Source organism: Syzygium oleosum, unplaced genomic scaffold (genome assembly GCF_021117445.2).
Source record: "Syzygium oleosum isolate NSW1041296 unplaced genomic scaffold, Sole_v2.1 Sole_v2.03, whole genome shotgun sequence".
Taxonomy (NCBI): Eukaryota; Viridiplantae; Streptophyta; class Magnoliopsida; order Myrtales; family Myrtaceae; genus Syzygium; species Syzygium oleosum.
In genome coordinates this window covers 19,209,129-19,226,991 of record NW_026607487.1, presented here as the reverse complement: position 1 = coordinate 19,226,991, position 17,863 = coordinate 19,209,129, and the positions used below count along the sequence as shown (strand labels likewise).

Below are 17,863 nucleotides of genomic sequence, written 5' to 3'. Positions count from 1 at the left end.
AATGCACGCTCCCTCGAACATCGATCCATCTTGATTTCTTTTCTCGAATTTCGTAACTATAATTAACTCGGACGAGGACTGAGAATCCATTCTTAACACAAACAATGCACAAGAGAAGGCGTGCCCCCATTGACAATGGTGGAGAGGGGTTGCTTTTTGAAGTCTGCGATCGCTTTCGGACTTTTCACGTATGCTTTTCCCACTTGCCCCAAGTTGATCGGCAGACGAGTAATTCCCATGATTTCCCATTACCTCCGTGCATGGTTCCCATCGACGATCCTTCAAAAGGGAAAAAAAGTACGGACATCGCACGACAAGAAAAGTATTCTCAGTAACGGTTACATTAAGATTTCGATCGAAGTGATTTCGAGTTCAATAGGAAACTTTCTCGCGTGCTATGTTACTTGTAATACATGGAATATCTTCTCAAATGACATTCGGAACAAGTGCTTGCACTCAGTGAACGTTTCCATGAAAATTGAAGCGATGTGATGGACATAAATTATGAATGGTTTTGATCCGTTGAAGGATCAGTTCGAGCAAAATGGAAGTTTGAGACAATTATAAAATTTTGAGGAGAAGGGACAAAATCGGATTGAGACTTCTGGAAAGTAATAGGTTGGTTGTAATCAAGTCGCAAACCAGACGGAAAGTCGAGTCAAATGAACCAAAGCGGTAATTCTCTTCTTCTATCTTCTTTATCAAGGGTTCAAGGATTTTATCTTATGAAGAGTGCATGTGGGGGTATTAGGTAAAAGAAAACCCACGTCGAGGACGTGATGAAATGTTGAGTAATTAATATATCTTAGTTGATCAATAACTCATTACTTTAAACTTTTAAAACAAAGATTGATCCACCAGTAATGTTGACCAAGGTTTTTGCCGCACGCCTCTAACAAGATGATATTAGAGTCAACTAATAATTACGGTATCCCCTTGCTTTCTACCAAGCTTATGGGCCAAGGCGATTGAGGTGGAGTATGAAAGGTAGATGTTATTGTCACCAACATCTACCAAATTTGGTCGAGCCAAGGTTAAGATGTATGTATGAGTTGTGTTAGAAATCCCACGTTAGGAAATTGATGTGGCATGGAGTAATTAATATATTTTAATTAGCTCATAATTTATTGGTTTAAACTTTTGAATGAATATGGATCAAACTGGATATATTGATGGACTCAAACTTGGGCTCTCTCTTGGCGATCTATCTAAAGCAAAGATACCAGGCTTCTTAGATTAGTTGCACAAACATAACGAAATAGAGAGCAAATGGTTTACCCTTAAATTAGGTCTCTCATCTCTTTGTTACATTCCTCACTCAATAATTATTCATGAACTCAAGCCTAAATTATCAATAAAATACAGGCTCAAATTATAAAAGCCCTCTAGCATCACTGAATTCCCGTTGAGAGTAACACACCCTTCATCAAGGTGGAGATTCTCGAGTTAAGATAAAATTGGTGTGGAGTAATTGGCAAATGGCACGGGAAAAGGGGGGAGATGAATCTATGCCAAAGTTTTTGCTCGGCACGAGAAAAGGGGAGCATCCAGATACTCGTCCTGAAAGTGCTGGAAAAATAAGGCATCCGGAGAGGAACTATGAGATTGCCATCTTTTTTCATGTAGCTATCACTCATCTTGCCATTGCGAGAGAGAGAGAGAGAGAGAGAGAGAGAGAGAGAGAGAGAGAGATTGCTTTGACTTGTTCTACCATCGAATCTGTCTCGTTTCGTGTCTTGGAACTGGAGAGTCATGGGATTCACAATTTGGACCAACCAGCATATTCCTCCTTCCTATATAATTTCGTGGTTCCAATTTACCCTTTTGATGCTCAATAAGACCTTAATCCCTCCCTTCAATTTACTTCTTCTTTGGGCAATACTTACCATTCCACCAATAAAATAAGAACGGCTTTGAAATAAATAGTAACATAACGTTTTCTCGGGTGAATTTGCATCAATGGTAAGTGGTCGATTAACTTTAGTGAGTTTTATAATCAAGCAATAGCCATCGCCAATGTGTCGGTAACATCAGCACCTCGAAGGAAACATTACCCAGTTTCAGTCAAAGTGCCTAAAGGGGAAATAAAATGAAATTTTAGTGCATTGTGTCATTGAAATCATGCCATTATGTCCTATTGGATCAAACGGGGGAAATATTCCAAGTTAACGCTTTCCAAGGTCCTTTACGACAGAAGATGGACTTCATAAGGCCCATTAGGACTGCTAGCCCAACCTCCGCTTAAGGGCTGGAGGTGATGGAACCTCATTTTTGTAGTTACATCCCAAGCGCAAAACTGTGACCTCGTAAGCTTATGGTTAAAACTTGGAATCGCGGTTCCTAAGATTGGCTCTTTTGGAACTCGTGCCGGGCTACGTGAGCTCTCGACCTGTCCCGATATATTTGAGCGCGCTTCCTCCAATTTGTTCATATAAAAAAAAAAAAACGATTGTGCTTGGAAATGGTTGAAGAAGCGCGGAAGAAAAATCGTGGCTGAAAATGATGAGAATTGCGAATTTGTACGAGAAGAAAAAAGGAGAGAGAGAGAGAGAGAGGGGTCAAAATTAGTGACAAGCGAGTATGGAGAAGCCACGATCCATTTCTGATAATGCGAGGATACTCACTTGATTATATAAAGAAAGAATATTCTGTTATAATCGATTTTTGGTATACAGATCGTATAGCTTCTTTTTTTTTTACACAAACCACCTTTAAGATCATCTTTAATACACGCAGTAGCTCTGTTATTAGAGATTAATTAACTATCAAAATCAATTGCGATAAGCATGACTTGTATAAGATTAAGAATACCAAATTTGCGTACCACAAAGAAAATCTGTTATCCTCGACTAGAATTAAATTTTCGACTTGATTGATTTGATTCAATTCAATTTTCTTTTATATGTTTTGGATTGGATACGGTCTAAGTACTTCGTTAGAGACTTTCATAACCCCCCCCCCCCCCCCCTTTTTTTCCCAGTGAACATCTAAATTCAGGAGAATCGGGATTATTTTTTTTCAATAAGGCTAATACTACTTATATTAAGATCGATTTGCATAATTAACGCTTTAATCGGAGCGAAGCACTATTTTGAAAAGAGAAAATCATTTTTCTTTATTTTTCTTTCACCTAGACCAAGCACACTCTCCTCCGTGCAATCCTTTTAATAATTTTGTATTTTCTCCTTCTTTTTTCTTCTTTTTTCTTTTTTAATAGATTTTTTAATTATTTTCTTTTTACTTGTCCTTTTCTTTTTGTCATTTTTGTCTTTTCTTCCTTTTGCTTTTTCCTCCTCCTTCAGTCGGTTGCCGGCCACAGAGATGGCCGACGACTAGCCACAGGCGAGGGGCGAGCTCGTGCAAAGCCAGTGAGGCTTGAGCTTGAACCTTGTAGGCCTCGGGAGAGATGGCGAGGCTCGGCATGTCGGAATCGGGTGAGCTCAAGCCTCGTCGGCCGTTGCCATGACGGCCAATCGAAGAAGAACGAAAAAGAAAAAAATTGTTAAAAAGAGTACACAAAGAGGAAAATCAAATATTTTCTAGCTCATTATCAAGTTTGAGCCAAACACCGGAAAATATTGTCATTTTGCCAAAAGACATTTTCCACAAATATCGCATTTTTCTCTAAAACAAACAGACTCTCAGTGCATCAGTTTTGTAAATCGATTTCGCTCATACGCTCGAACACTCTTTACGATATGATATGGACCCATTCGCGTTTCAGAAGAAGTTGACGGTGGAGGTGGCGATGAGAAAATTCAGAGATTCGGGGTATCAGTGGGCTCCGACCGGACCGGCCCATCAAGCAGACAAAGGCCCGGTCGCACGATCGACACCACCGCCGCCGCATCGCGCCCGGTGCGTGCACCGCAAATTCCAATTTCTAAGACCCCACGCGCGAGGTGTCGGAGCTTCATCATCAATGAGCGCACGGTCCACAACCCCCACACCAAATCCATAATCCAACCACTTTCTCGATAATTCCATGTTCATATCAATCGGCGGAGAATAAAGTTTTAATCTTTCGCGATATAATCTCTTTTTCTTTTTTTGTGCCAATCCTTTTTCTGGGAGGCTGAACATCAAGCATCGTCAAAGTAGGCGGTGCGGTGCGTGGCATTTTGTATTGCCGTCGCGCTGTTTTTGCGACTCCTTCCGTATTTCTGCCTTTGGTTGACTCCAAGTCTCTGCTCCCGGAGCAAGCGTTGGATTCGGCGCGATCCACCCGCGTCCCCCTCCGTTTCGCTGCCTCCCGAGGTAGGCCGATCGTGTGTGCTGCTGCTGTGCGCAGCTTAATTCCGGTGAAACGTGAAGAATTTGTTCGTTCTTGTTTAATTTTGAAGGTGGGTTTTCGTGGAGATCTGTCGAGTGTTCGTCAATTGTTCTTTTTTTTCTTGTTTTTTTAGCTTTTTCTCGTTAAAGGGGTTGTTTTGATTACTCGGATGGTCTGATTTGACTTCTCATTGTGTTGGGTCTGTGTTGATTGCCCGAAGATCTGCTGGGGTGTTACGAAGAAGCTGGGTTTGATTTGGTTCTCGAATGGTTTGTTGGGCCAATCATTGGAGAAACGTGGAATTAGGTGAAATCTGACTCTTTGAACTTGTCTGAGGCAGAAATTGAGTCGTCACGTGTCCTCTTTGGTTAGATTTGCTAGGCTGGTTAATGTGATCACATTCTTTGCTGCTGATGATGATCTGACTGTTGCTTATCGCAGTACTTAACCATTCTTTTCGGTGATCATTGGTTAGTGTGCATTGTCGGTGACGAGAATGCCACTTTGTTATATGTGCGAAGCATCTGTTCTTAGTTGTTATCCTTGGGGTGGTTGTCGAGGCATGTTGTGGTTCTGTTGGTTCATAGTAGTTTTCATAAGCTCGATTTGCAGGTTGTTGAGGTAATCACTGATGGGTTTCTGAAAGTGTCAATCAGAACAAAAGCTAGACGTGAACTTTTTAATGAAAAAGTCAAACCTATGGCCATCCTCATAGGAGTGATGGTTTGAGACAAAGAAATGAATGCATTGTTCTGGGACATAGCATTTGCCAGTTGATGACATGAGCAAGGCGACATTATTTCTGGTTACAAATGATGGTATTCAGAGATGATCTCGAGGAATGTGTTATTTATGCTCTTGGAGTGTGAGTCAATTGTCTGATGGGAGGATGTTTGAGAGTGTAGAAGCAACTGGCACATATCATTGGAATGATATCCATATTCCATGTTCAGTTGCTTCTCCTTTTGTTTAGCTTCATTGATTTTATCTTTCTTAAAATTCTTGATAATGCCAATGGTTTGCCACTTTGCAGGTTTCACTCTTGCTGTTTTGGACCATCAGGTTTCCTATAGGTTTCTCCTCATTTATCAGAAGAACTTTCCCATTTGATTTTCGACAATCTTGGTAGTTTGGATCTTCTCCATGATCTGCCAGATTTCATTGTCCACCACCAGGACTTAGAACATTTTCTGGGAAGCATCAAGATGGGTGCTATTTGCTGCTGTCCACGCACAGATGATATTGAAGAGTATACTTGTCCAAGCAATACTATATATGGACAGTGCTTATGCTTAAGATTTTTCTTCCACCAGCTTTTTACCGGGGTAGGCTTACACCAAACATATCAGAAGCTTTGATATTTAATATTAACGGAGAATTTCAGTATGTGTCCTCTGGCTGTTGTTAGTGTCGGTGCGGGAAAGTCCTTTTTGCTTTTACAGCCTTCCCAATTCGAATAGGGAAATTTATTTTTCTGAAAGTGACTTGCATGGGTGGTATGTGGAACTTGACCAGATTCACACGGAGTTGGAGATAGGTCCTGCTATTCTCAATAATTTGTCGCAATCCACCTTAATCCATATTCAGCATGGGTTCTCTCATAATTTATCCACAGTTTGGAGATTTTAGGTTTCCATAGTTGTTAACCTCTTTCAAGTATAATAACCGCACCGACCTTTTGTTATTTTGTCTCCCAATACAGTACAGTGCCGTGTTCCAGAGACCTCAAGGACGGTCTATGACTGCCACGGCTCCGGTCTCCACTTCTTTGGCTTCATCAGGGATCACTGGATCATCACCAGACAATTCCACGACTGACATTCACCTTGCAAATCCCAGACCCGTTCCATATGAGGTTGAGCAGAGATATTCCCGCTTGCCACGTGATGGCTTGGTGTCTAGGCGAGAGAAGTCCATGACCCATTTCCAAGAAGAGTCACAACCACTCAGAATAAACGTGAGTAGTTCTGGTACAGAGTCAGTGGAGTTTGAGAAGAAATGGAGTAGTGTTGATCCGGAAGAAGAGTCTAAACTTGATTTAGAACCTATGGAGAAGTTGTCAACAAACAAATCTGCGAAGGGATTAAATTCGACTCAACTTTCTTTAGAAGATGAAGACGTCTGTCCCACATGTCTTGAAGGTAATGTAATCTGGTAATCTGGATTGGGCATTTTCCATCGCGTTAATCCGCTTGTGAGTTATTGTGCATACTTTCTTCTCATGCATTGCCGTTGGTAGTTGCGATGGAAAAACTGTTGCAGCTGTTTTTGCATAACATTTGCAATTGCTGATTCCTGCAGAATATACTCCTGAAAATCCTAAAATTACAGCACGATGCTCTCACCATTATCATCTTGGTTGTATTTATGAATGGATGGAAAGAAGCGATAGTTGTCCTATTTGTGGCAAGGTATGCACCATTCTCATCCCAGTTACTTCTCACGCGGTGCAGCGACACCTTTTTTCTTCGTCCCCATTTATAGAGTATTTAGGAGAAATAGGAAACAAATTTCTATGACTCATTCCTAAGCTTTGGAAATATGCCTTGTATGAGATCTGAATTTTTTAATTTTGGAACATGTGAGTATGAAATAAATGTTCATTTGAATTGGATGAGCACGTGAAGTCTCTTGTCTAATGTCTTTCTTCTTTTTCTTTTCTATTTTAAGTTCCTGCATATATGTATTTCTTTTCTTTTCTTTTCTTTTGAAGTTCGTACACATGTGATCAATGCATGGTATATAAAGCTTCAAAAACGGTTGCCTACTCTCTCATTTGAGTAATGAAATCGGGTCCCTCTTTTCCTCGGCATGTGTAGAGCTTATATATGTATCATCATCGTCGGCTTCATCTTTGCTTGCGACATTTTTGTGGTCTTTTCTTGAGACGCATCTTTTGCTCTATCGAGTTTATCATCTCCATTGAATCCTTATCTCACCGCTCTTCTTTCTTGAATCTCAGGAAATGGAGTTTTGTGAAAGCCCTTAGCGCCGTATCATGAAACCACTGGTTATCACAAAGATCTAAAAATATACACAGATTAGTTGGGTTTGTGTTCTGTAAATAAAGGTTCTCTTGCCCCCGTATGAAATGGGCTGTGGGGAGGAAATGGTGGTCTCTGGATTGTACATCACATGTTATTCCTGATATGAATGATGCTCTATCTTCTTTACTTATGTATCGGTCTGCCGATTTAAACTAATGCCAAATCGAACCAGAACTGTCACGGGATCAACGGATAACTCAGTAATAGCGATTTTCATCTAACGTTGAGATTGTAAAGAATAACTAGATGGTTGCCTAAAGAAGCAAAAAACACTGGTCATTTGTGGCTGCTGAACAAATACCCTCTCTCTCTCTATCTCAGTCTCTCTCAGTGTTGTTTAATATGATGTAGTTTGGTGCAATGACGTTGATGTACAAACTATCGGAGTGACTATGAAAGGATACCAAAAAATGCAAGAGCACTGGACAGTGGACAGAGACTACAGAATCACAAAGAGTTGCAGAACGCCACTCTACAGACGGTGGTTCGCCCACTTCGCATCTTGTCTTTCAATTCCTCGGAAATGCAATACAGAGGCGCGTGACCGCTCGAATCGACTATTTTGGCCGCGTTTCGACATGCTCATTTTTTTCGACGGGATAGGGTGAGGAATTCAGGGGGATTGGGAATTGGGGTATGCAAGGTCATGTTTAATCACGTCCAGTGTTTGGCAGTTCAATTTGGAGTAATTGAAATGAGGAGGCTCAAAATCAGGGCTTAGAAAAGTGACAGAAGAACAGGCAGCGAGTTCCATATCTGTACAATGCTCCGATTAACGTTCTGTATCTCATGACTATTGAATGATCATGTTCTCCACTACGAATGACTCTTCAAACCTACACCTACGTGCCATGCAGTCCGGGTCTGAATTTTGTCATGCGCATCACTTTCGAATTTTTTCGTTAAACAACATGAATTAGTCGGTTTAAGTACTTGGAAAATGTTTAGGGATCCATCCATTTTCGAGGAAAATGAATGAATTTGGAAAATATTTTCCGAAAAATGATTCTATGTATCTGCAAAAAAAAATAAGGAACGAACGAAAATATTCAATTAAAGTCGATACGAAAATGTTTCAAAAATAAATCCCTCTTTCTGATAATAGAAATATTTTTATTTTCGACTAATAATTTCTTTTTCTTTTTCTTTTTTTTTTATCAAAAACGATCGTTTTTTGGAACTGCATTTTCCAGTAGAGCCTTGGTAATGCAAACAAGTTTAAAAACTGGCCTACACAAGACGATCCACACCAATTCGAAAGAATGCTAGTCTCCGGTCCTTTCTCAAACATTCAAATTTTCGTTTTCAAATGGCGATCGAAATTCATATCATTTGACAAATTAATTTGCGCAAAGACGCAAAATAGATTTTGTCACGTCCTAAATAACTAAACCTTCGAATAAATTCAAGTTTTTTTAATTTCTTGTAACTCTTTTTATAAAGCGTTCTAGGCAGCATCATTCCACCAATTTTGTAAATTTTGAGCTTTCATTTTATCACGGGATTTTATCAATATAATTGAAAAAATCATAAGAAACAAGTATTCTAGATTATGTTAATTTTTGCAGTTACAAATAGGCCCGAACGGGTGGGTCGGGTCTTAAATGGTCCAACCCAAATTGACCCATTAACTGAATATCGGATGGGTTGGGTATGGACCGGGTCGGGTATGGGTCGAGATATTTACCTATGAATAAATGGGTCTAACCCATTAATGGGTCAATTTGGGTCGACCATTTATCTTGGGACCATAGGCCCGTTTAACGGACCATTTGTATCGGTCAAAATGATTTCAATTGGACCAAATATTCACTTACGAAATGTTAAAGAATAAATCCGATAATGGGAATTTTTAGACAATAGTTAGATTAAACTTTCTATTTTTTCAAAAATTTTAAAAAGTAAATAAAAAAAAACTTAAAAATATATATTTATGCTAGTCCGATCCTTTCTCAAACATTCAAATTTTCGTTTTCAAATGGCGGTCGAAATTCGTATCATTCGACAAATGAATTTGCGCAAAGACGCAAAATAGATTTTGTCACGTCCTAAATAACTAAACCTTCGAATAAATTCAAGTTTTCCTAACTTAACTCCTCTATAAAGCGTTCTAGGCAGCATCATTCCACCAATTTTGCAAATTCTGAGCTTTCATTTTATCACGGGATTTTACAAAATTGACCGACTCAAGAGCGTATGTGCTCGATATTCTTCTTTTATTATTATTATTTTTATTATTTTCTAGTTTATTTTAAGAATCTCTGAGATCTCCGCCCACTGATCTGAGCCTAACCAGATCTCGATTTTTATTTTTGATTTAATTTTATTGAATAATCCCAAAACGACTCGACCATGAAACCCAAACTGAGTCGGCTCGACTCGACTCGACTCGAGCTATAGGCTATAGGCTGGCGCGGAGCCGAGGGGCGGGGCCTCGTGTGGGGTGCTTTTGCTTTTGTCGTCGTCGTCCCTGCTCGCACGAGCCCAACTTGCCGCTCCTCCACATGTTTTTACAGCGCTTCTTTTCATTTTGAAAAAACAAAAAACAAAAAACAGAAAATTCCCCCGCAAAGCCACGTCCCACGACAATACCACCTTGGTCCTCCTCGGCTTAAGTCCCACAGTTTTTTATTTTTTGCCCCCCATCGAAGCCCACATTATTATCTCTAATAAAAGACTTTTTGTTAATGAGTTGCTCGTGAATTGTTTATTAAATAAAGATTATTATATCGACAGAACATTTCTTTGATATCAAAAAATCAATGTACGCAAGAACAATAGCGGGGTCGGTCTCTCAGCCACTCTCTTTTGTGAAGTCCGGTCGGGCCCCTTGAACAGTTCATGTGTCCCATCCGTGTTACCACCGATATTGCCAGATTAAATTCCCGGTGGCACCAATGCATCGAAATTTCTTTTTTTGGTCGCTAAACCTTCGAGCTCATACTGACGTAATAAAAATAATATGTCCATCACAAGGAATTTTGAACTTTGCTCATTGTGTAAATCTTTTTTTTGTGCCACCAATACTCCAAAAATTCGTACCAATGTGACATAAATTGAAAGTTTGGGGCATTGATGTTAGTGGAAGATGTAGTTTAGAAAAAAAAAATTTGTGGTATTAGTCCATGATAAAAGGAATTAGTTTTGGATCACAACGAGGAGGGAGTATTAGCGATGGACCATTTATTTTGTGTTTAAATTTTTTTTGCCCAAAATCCAGCTAACAGTAACAACCCCGTGATTTGAGGCCAGAGATCCTTTTGCACCTGGACCTCTAAACCATCCGTCGTCTTATGCCCCCCATCTTCAACGGCTCGGCTCGGCTCGGCTCGGTTTTGGAACCCCGCTTTATATATAGACGCTGGGCACTGGAGCGCTTACTGTCACTCTCAGTCTCGTCGGGGGCAGCAGATTACATATGGATTCACTTTTCTGAAAGACAAGCCTTTTCATCTCGTCTCTCTCTCTGTCTCTCTCGCTCGCGCTCCGGCTGGCAGGTTCGACGCCTTCAATCTCTTAGCTCCGTCCCTCGATCCTTTGTCATCGTTCTCGTGGAATTCGTAGAAATCGATGGTTCTTTTCCATGTCCGCGTCGTCATTTTGTTTTTTTTGCCCCCGCCGCATCGTCCTCGTGTAGATTGGCCAGGCTCAATTCTTGGTGGAGATCAGAGAACCCTCTTGCCTGTTGAACTAAGTCGATTCGGACTGATTAATGGCAGGGTTGACATGCTCACCACCCTTGCCTTGCGTCAATCTCAGCCATCTGTGTTTTCTTTAAGCAACTCTCTTTTAAGGTTTCCCAGTTGCGTCTTTCTTGACCCTTTTACGGTGGATTTTCGATCTGATGAGTGTAATGGGTTGTGGGTAGGAGGTATTTTCGCGGGTATGGCCCAAATTTACGTTATGTTGCTCCGTACTGAGGAGTCGCGTTCTAGATTTTTTGTCTAAATGGCTGCGGATTGTGTGAGCTCATGTGGGGTTTTGTTTCAGCTGAACTGATTGAATTCGGATCAGATGGACACGGACAACAAGTTCTTCAATGTGGGTGTCTTGCTTGTGGCCACTCTCATTGTGGCCAAGCTAATCTCGGCATTGCTAATTCCGAGATCCGGAAAGCGCCTCCCCCCTGTTGTTAGGACATGGCCGGCGATTGGCGGGCTGCTCCGGTTCTTGAAGGGTCCGATTGTGATGCTACGGGAAGAGTACCCCAAGCTCGGGAGTGTATTCACTCTTAATCTGTTGAACAAGAAAATTACGTTCTTTATTGGCCCCGAGGTGTCTGCGCACTTCTTCAAGGCTTCCGAGTCTGATTTGAGCCAGCAAGAAGTGTACCAGTTCAATGTGCCGACTTTCGGACCTGGAGTTGTCTTCGATGTCAATTACACCATAAGGCAAGAGCAGTTTCGGTTTTTCACCGAGGCTTTGAGGATTAATAAGCTTAAGGGGTATGTCAATCAGATGGTTTTGGAAGCAGAGGTGAGCTGATGGTTGAAAGTTACTTATTTATCTGTTATATTACTTGGTTCATGTGGGTTAGGTTTGCGTAAACTCATCTCACTGTTTATACTTTAAAATTTGGGGCATTGATGTTCAGTGTATGAGGAAACGAACAGATCTTGAACTTGTCAGGTGACGGCTGTTAGCTCCGAGTAATGTACTGTCAGATTGAAAGACAGAGGAAATTTTTTTTCAGTACCTCTAGAGCTATCCGGATGTAAGTAGTTAAGCCGAAGGACTGTTCATACTCTATGTCAAGGTTAGCTTGAGCTGAAGGGTTCATAAGTATGGGGGACAGCGCCATAAATGTGTCAGTAGCCATAGGTCGAGCCCCGTTCACTTCCTTTAAAAAAAAAACAAGAAAATACGAAGAGGCAAATATTGCAACAATAAGTATATCATGCTTTTTACTGTTTCCCCCTATCGATACACATTCTTATAGTTTTACTCTCCTTTCTTATTTGAAGCTTTATGTTAGCCTCTTGCTTAGTATGTAAAACTCTGCAGGACTACTTCTCAAAATGGGGAGATAGTGGTGAGGTGGACCTAAAGTATGAGCTTGAGCATTTGACCATATTGACAGCGAGCAGATGTCTTTTGGGTCGAGAGGTTCGTGAGAAGCTCTTTGACGACGTGTCAGCCCTATTCCACGACCTTGACAATGGAATGCTGCCCATCAGTGTCGTCTTCCCCTACCTGCCCATCCCAGCTCACCGTCGTCGTGATCGGGCCCGGAAGAGGCTCTCTGAGATTTTCGCAAGCATCATTTCTTCACGCAAATCTGCTGGCAAATCAGAAGAAGACATGTTGCAGTGCTTCATTGACTCAAAGTACAAAAATGGTCGCCCGACAACTGAAGCCGAGGTCACTGGCCTGCTTATTGCTGCTCTCTTTGCAGGGCAGCACACCAGTTCTATCACTTCCACCTGGACTGGGGCCTACCTCCTCACCAACAAGAAGTACCTCTCTAGTGTCTTGGATGAACAGAAGCACCTGATGGAGGAGCATGGGAACAATGTTGATCACGATGTTCTGTCTGAAATGGATGTCCTTTATCGGTGCATCAAGGAAGCACTGAGACTTCACCCGCCTCTAATTATGCTGCTCCGAAGCTCGCACAGTGATTTCAGTGTCAAAACACGGGATGGCAAGGAATATGACATCCCAAAGGGCCACATCGTGGCTACTTCGCCTGCTTTTGCTAATAGGCTTCCGCACGTTTATCAGGATCCAAACAAATATGATCCAGACAGATTTGGAGTGGGCAGAGAAGAAGACAAGGTGGCAGGCGCATTTTCTTATATTTCTTTTGGAGGCGGTAGGCATGGGTGCCTTGGTGAACCATTTGCCTACTTGCAAATTAAAGCAATATGGACTCACCTGTTGAGAAACTTCGAGCTGGAGTTGGTTTCACCTTTCCCAGAGATCGACTGGAATGCCATGGTGGTGGGTGTCAAGGATAAAGTTATGGTGAGGTACAAGCGCCGTCAGCTCTCTGTGTAGAAGAGAGGCCTTACAGAGGCCTTGGTCGTAAAGCCGTCATCGTCTTCTTTCATGCCCCTAGAGACAGCCTTGCTCCTTTTTTAGCTTCTGGTGTTTCTGTTTGTGTTGAAATTAGGGAGTTTTAGCTTCAGCTTGTTTGTGACTATTGTAGCTTAAGACCAGAGCTCGTCATGTTTCAGTTATTAGTTGCTCGAGATTGGGTTGCTGCATATGTGTTGATTACTTTTTAGAGCAACGAACTTTTTCATCAACTTGCCATCATTATTTCTCTCCTAGAAACATCCAGATATCAAAATCGGTTGCAGTTCTACTACCCTAGCATGGCCTCGAGTTAATGAGCGGTGGGAAAGCTGGATAATGGATAATGTAATGTTGCACTTGGCCCACTTGCCCTGAATCACTTTCAAGTGCATGCTTAAAAGTTAGAGCCTCATTTTAACGATCATAAGAATGAAGTGGAATACCCACGGCTCTGTACTGCGGCATTGGAGGCAGCACAAAACTGGCGATATAGGTGAGCAGACATAATGTTGGCCGATCAATGTGTGCTTTCATGTTTTGGAGGATCCTTATCAGGGAATGCATCTCAATAAAGTGCAAGTGAAACCCTATCACGCACCGCAGGCGAGTACATGGCATGCGTAATAAACTGATCTAAAGCGATCACGACAAATCACGAACCATGCCCCACGGGCTCCAAAGTCCCCAATAAGTCTCCGTATTCACACTCATGTGCCTGATGCATTAGTATTGGTCTCGCTCAAGTTCAGGCTCATACCAGATGCCCTACGTCATAGGTACATAATTGATTGGCATTTTGGCTAAGCAAGGACATGCAAATTTCACAATTTGAGCTGGGGTATTTTACAATTCAATAAAGAACCATAGGATTTCTCCTTTTCTTGTCTATGAAGCCTAATCCCGTTCATCTACTCGCGACTCAATAATAAGCACAAACCATAAGCCTAGGATAGCAGATAATAGAGCCATCGACCATCCTTACAAAATCAAAGCACGCAGTTCAGCTTTTCAACGATTGCCTTCTATGAAAAGACGGAGTAAAACATGTCCGGAGCAAAAACCCGACTCCCAACTGATCCTCACCACATCATAAATGCCAACTCTATGATTACGCAAAAGAAATCCAACAAATATCCAGACGCGCCACCTTCCTGTAGCTGAGAAGAAAATCAGCTGATGACAGCATGCAGAACCCTCACTATGCAAACACCTCCAGCCGACCCGTACACAGACGTGCCTACCAGTTTGAAGCCTCAACAGCAAATTAAGAAGCCTCAACAGCTGTGTACGTGCCTACCCGTATACAGACGTGCATGATACCAAGGGCCTACCCGTATACAGACGTGCATGATACCAAGGGAACTTCACAAGCTCATCTGAATTTATAGTCAAGTCGACCTTTAAAAAAAGCTTGACCACATTGTCACACTGCCAGAAGCTTTATCGGCTAGACAACATTACATCAGATGGAATATTTAACTATACATGACTCCAGGAAATAAAGGTAAAGGCACAAGCAATTGCGAGGGAGCTAAACAGAAGTCTTAATAGTCTTACTAAGAATTAAGATTGTGAATGAGATCCACACTACTCAGGCAGGTTAATCAAGATAAAATTAGAGACAGTACATTCCGAACTAAATAAACTAGCGTAATCCAGTTCCATTATTCCAAAAAGATGCTAACCAGAACTGGCAGCAAAGATCCAGTATCCAGAATCGTAATGCAAATCGAACAGGTCCAATTGCAAGATGAAATGAAAGCCGAAAAAGCAAGACACTCGTCTTTATTTTTGCTTGCTACAAGAACAAAAAGAATAAGCATGCATTTCAGCAGTAAAAACAGCCTTCAACATACAGTCAGCATCAGCATTTCTTAACCGATCAGTAACTTATGCTCCTCCAAGAAGCTGTAAGTAGGCACCTCCAAATTGTATGGCGCCGGTCCCTTGCGAATCCTGCCAGAAATGTCATAGTGTGAACCATGGCAAGGGCAAAACCAACCACCAAAATCACCAGCATTTGGCAATGGGATACACCCCAAATGAGTACAAACTCCAACTAAAATAAGCCACTCTGGGTTCTTAACTCTTGCAGAGTCCTCTTGTGGGTCACGGAGGGAAGCCAAATCAACAGTGTTGGCCAGCTGAATGTCCTCTTCAGTACGGCGCCTGATGAACACCGGCTTACCACGCCATTTAACAGTAACAGTCGTCCCAGGCTCAATGCTGGATAAGTCAACCTCGAGGGAAGCAAGGGCAAGGACATCCTTACTCGCTGACATACTCAGGACAAACTTGAGGACCAGAAGACGGATCAAGGATGCATAGACGAACCTACCACCTGACAACACAAAGTATGCAAAAGCACGCTTGCTAGGATCACCTGGTGGATATCGCTCATGATTATACTCATCATACACAATCTTTGATGTTGGGTTCTTCACAGCTGCCACGGTGGCTGGAAGGTCTGCGACCATACCCATATCATGTGCTGGTGTCAAGGCCTCAGAAGAAAATCCTGAGACAGCAAAGAACCCACTTACAACACCAATGTCAAGACAAAGATCTTAGACATCTGAAAAAAATTCTCCTAGTATTTTTTTTCCCCACAGACCATCCCTGCAAGAGGGGAAGAATCTTAATAGGGAATGTTATAATGAAGAACAAATTTCTTTGCTTAACTTAAGGACAAGGAGTATGTTTTTTTGCCCACTTAAACACCTTCTTAGCAATCATGAACATGGTATAAGGGTAGAGTACAATGAAGCATTCATCACTATTTGATCGAGGAAAAACTATTATGTGCAATGACAATAAGATGCCCGCTAACCATGGAAAGCTAATATCATAGAAATCCTTGGAGCACAAGGAAATGCAACCTAAACTCGCGAAGCTATAAGCAAGCCCAAGGTATGCAGGTGTGCAAGATGTCAGAACTCAAATTTTAGCTAGACTCGACAAATGGAACCTGATGCAACAAAATTTTAACCCCTTGTACCCAACTCAGTCTCCCAATCAAGTTGCTATGTGACAACCCAAACTTTACTTAGCGACTAAATTAGATTAAGTAAATGGTTGCCATTTTCGGTTTAGAAACTTGACGATGGTTAAAAGGACAAATAATTGATTCAAGTCAAAATGGTCAATGTCTTGCATGAAATTGCATCGTGAAGGACACGTGGCTTATCTGCATGCAAGAACATAACTCAAGGACATAGTTATATGCACGAGGTTGCTAAGTGGATGAACATTACTCTTAGGGGTCATGATTAAAGCTTCACCCTGTAAATAGATTCTTTAGCTATCTCGACAGATATCGAGAACAAATTTGGAAAAGAACGCCAAAACCATCAACCTAATTATGCTATAGCTTTACAGAACTGTGGACCATATCTTTTCACCAAAATCTCCACCTTAACTTGTGCGGTCACGATGGGACACAACAAGACTTCTAAATCCAAAAGCCCTAATACTATGCACAAAGCTAAATATCACAAAATGCGCCTAAGATGTAGCATTCGGATTGTAGACATGTGCAAGATGCCTCACTCACTAACCCTGAGAGCTTAGAAAGTACTAGCCCATCCAAGGAGTGAAAAATGGATAACAGGACCAGGGTACATCTGCATAAATACAAAGCTAGAAAAAACCATAGATCCGATCTCAATATATCCTAACACCTGAAATATGTCGCCAAAAAAAATTAAGATTTCATAGCCTTCCCACCGCAATGCGGAGGCATAGGAGGTGCAATCTAAACTGCTGAGTCCCACGAAGATTGCTCCAAATTCCCACTGTAAGCTCCTCCCATTGGGCTTATTGATCTCCTTACAACTCTCCCACTCCACAGACGCATCGATTTCAATCTTCGTCAAATTCTCAAATTTGCCTTTGCTGGATGGACCAGTTAGAGCCTAAGCATGAGCACCGCTCAGAGGACCCATATACTAATCAAAACCGCTGGTCTACCCAAATTCATTCCCCCACTCAAAGGAACGGACGAAGCTTCCCGAATTTAGAATCCCATGGCTTGGGAGACGAACCGCGCTTAAAAAACCAAATCTTGAGCGCTCATTGGGGATGCAAGCAATCTGACCTCTGATCGGAAACCGGAACTGCGGGGGCAGAGAAGGCGACGGGTTCTGGGACGGTTCGGATCTGGAAGAGAAATCGGAGCCGAGGTCATGGCTTCGAGAGAGAGAGGCAGCTGCCGGCGACGACTGCGACGGCCTCCAGGATAGAGAAGAGAGCCTCCTCCCCGCGATTCTCAGCATTTCTTCGCCTTGGTCCTCCTCGTCCCCTTCTCTGCTCCTTGCTTTCTGAATGATTGATAGGGTTTGGGAAGGATCTCTTCTTTATTCTTCCCTTTGCATGCGAAAAATGGTTCTGTCGGAGAGGATGGGGGAGATTAGAAGCTTTAAGTTTTTAGCGTTAATCAAGTCAACGTGTGCCGTCTTAGCTCAGCCGGTAGAGCGCATGGCTTTTAACCATGTGGTCGTGGGTTCGATTCCCACAGACGGCG

The 17,863-nt window shown here is 41.9% G+C and overlaps 3 protein-coding genes and 1 non-coding gene across 6 annotated transcripts; 3 read left to right on the top strand and 1 right to left on the bottom strand.

The window, feature by feature from the left end:
- The first annotated feature begins 3,879 nt into the window (after positions 1-3,879).
- On the top strand, positions 3,880-7,509 carry LOC115671859 (E3 ubiquitin-protein ligase At3g02290-like). 3 transcript variants are annotated; one of them, XM_056310037.1, is made up of 6 exons: positions 3,880-4,343; positions 4,494-4,579; positions 5,307-5,598; positions 5,976-6,414; positions 6,575-6,684; positions 7,236-7,509. In XM_056310037.1, exons 3-6 carry the CDS (start codon positions 5,479-5,481, stop codon positions 7,260-7,262), a joined length of 696 nt encoding a protein of 231 aa, XP_056166012.1. In that variant the 5' UTR covers positions 3,880-4,343; positions 4,494-4,579; positions 5,307-5,478; the 3' UTR covers positions 7,263-7,509. The 3 variants fall into 3 exon arrangements, with proteins under 3 accessions (XP_056166012.1, XP_030449375.1, XP_056166011.1); XM_030593515.2 differs by lacking the exon at positions 4,494-4,579 and having other exon boundaries at positions 3,880-4,257; XM_056310036.1 differs by lacking the exon at positions 4,494-4,579.
- A 3,184-nt stretch (positions 7,510-10,693) lies between these two features.
- LOC115671855 (sterol 14-demethylase) lies at positions 10,694-13,571 on the top strand. The gene is made up of 3 exons (XM_056309354.1): positions 10,694-10,817; positions 11,311-11,796; positions 12,325-13,571. Exons 2-3 carry the CDS (start codon positions 11,335-11,337, stop codon positions 13,318-13,320), a joined length of 1,458 nt encoding a protein of 485 aa, XP_056165329.1. The 5' UTR covers positions 10,694-10,817; positions 11,311-11,334; the 3' UTR covers positions 13,321-13,571.
- Positions 13,572-14,978: 1,407 nt separating this feature from the next.
- On the bottom strand, positions 14,979-17,709 carry LOC115671858 (cytochrome b-c1 complex subunit Rieske-4, mitochondrial-like). Its single transcript, XM_030593514.2, has 2 exons — positions 17,438-17,709; positions 14,979-15,859 (listed from the first exon to the last, which is right to left on the bottom strand). Exons 1-2 carry the CDS (start codon positions 17,613-17,615, stop codon positions 15,216-15,218), a joined length of 822 nt encoding a protein of 273 aa, XP_030449374.1. The 5' UTR covers positions 17,616-17,709; the 3' UTR covers positions 14,979-15,215.
- An 81-nt stretch (positions 17,710-17,790) lies between these two features.
- On the top strand, positions 17,791-17,863 carry TRNAK-UUU (transfer RNA lysine (anticodon UUU)). The gene has a single exon. It is a non-coding gene; the product is annotated as a tRNA-Lys (tRNA).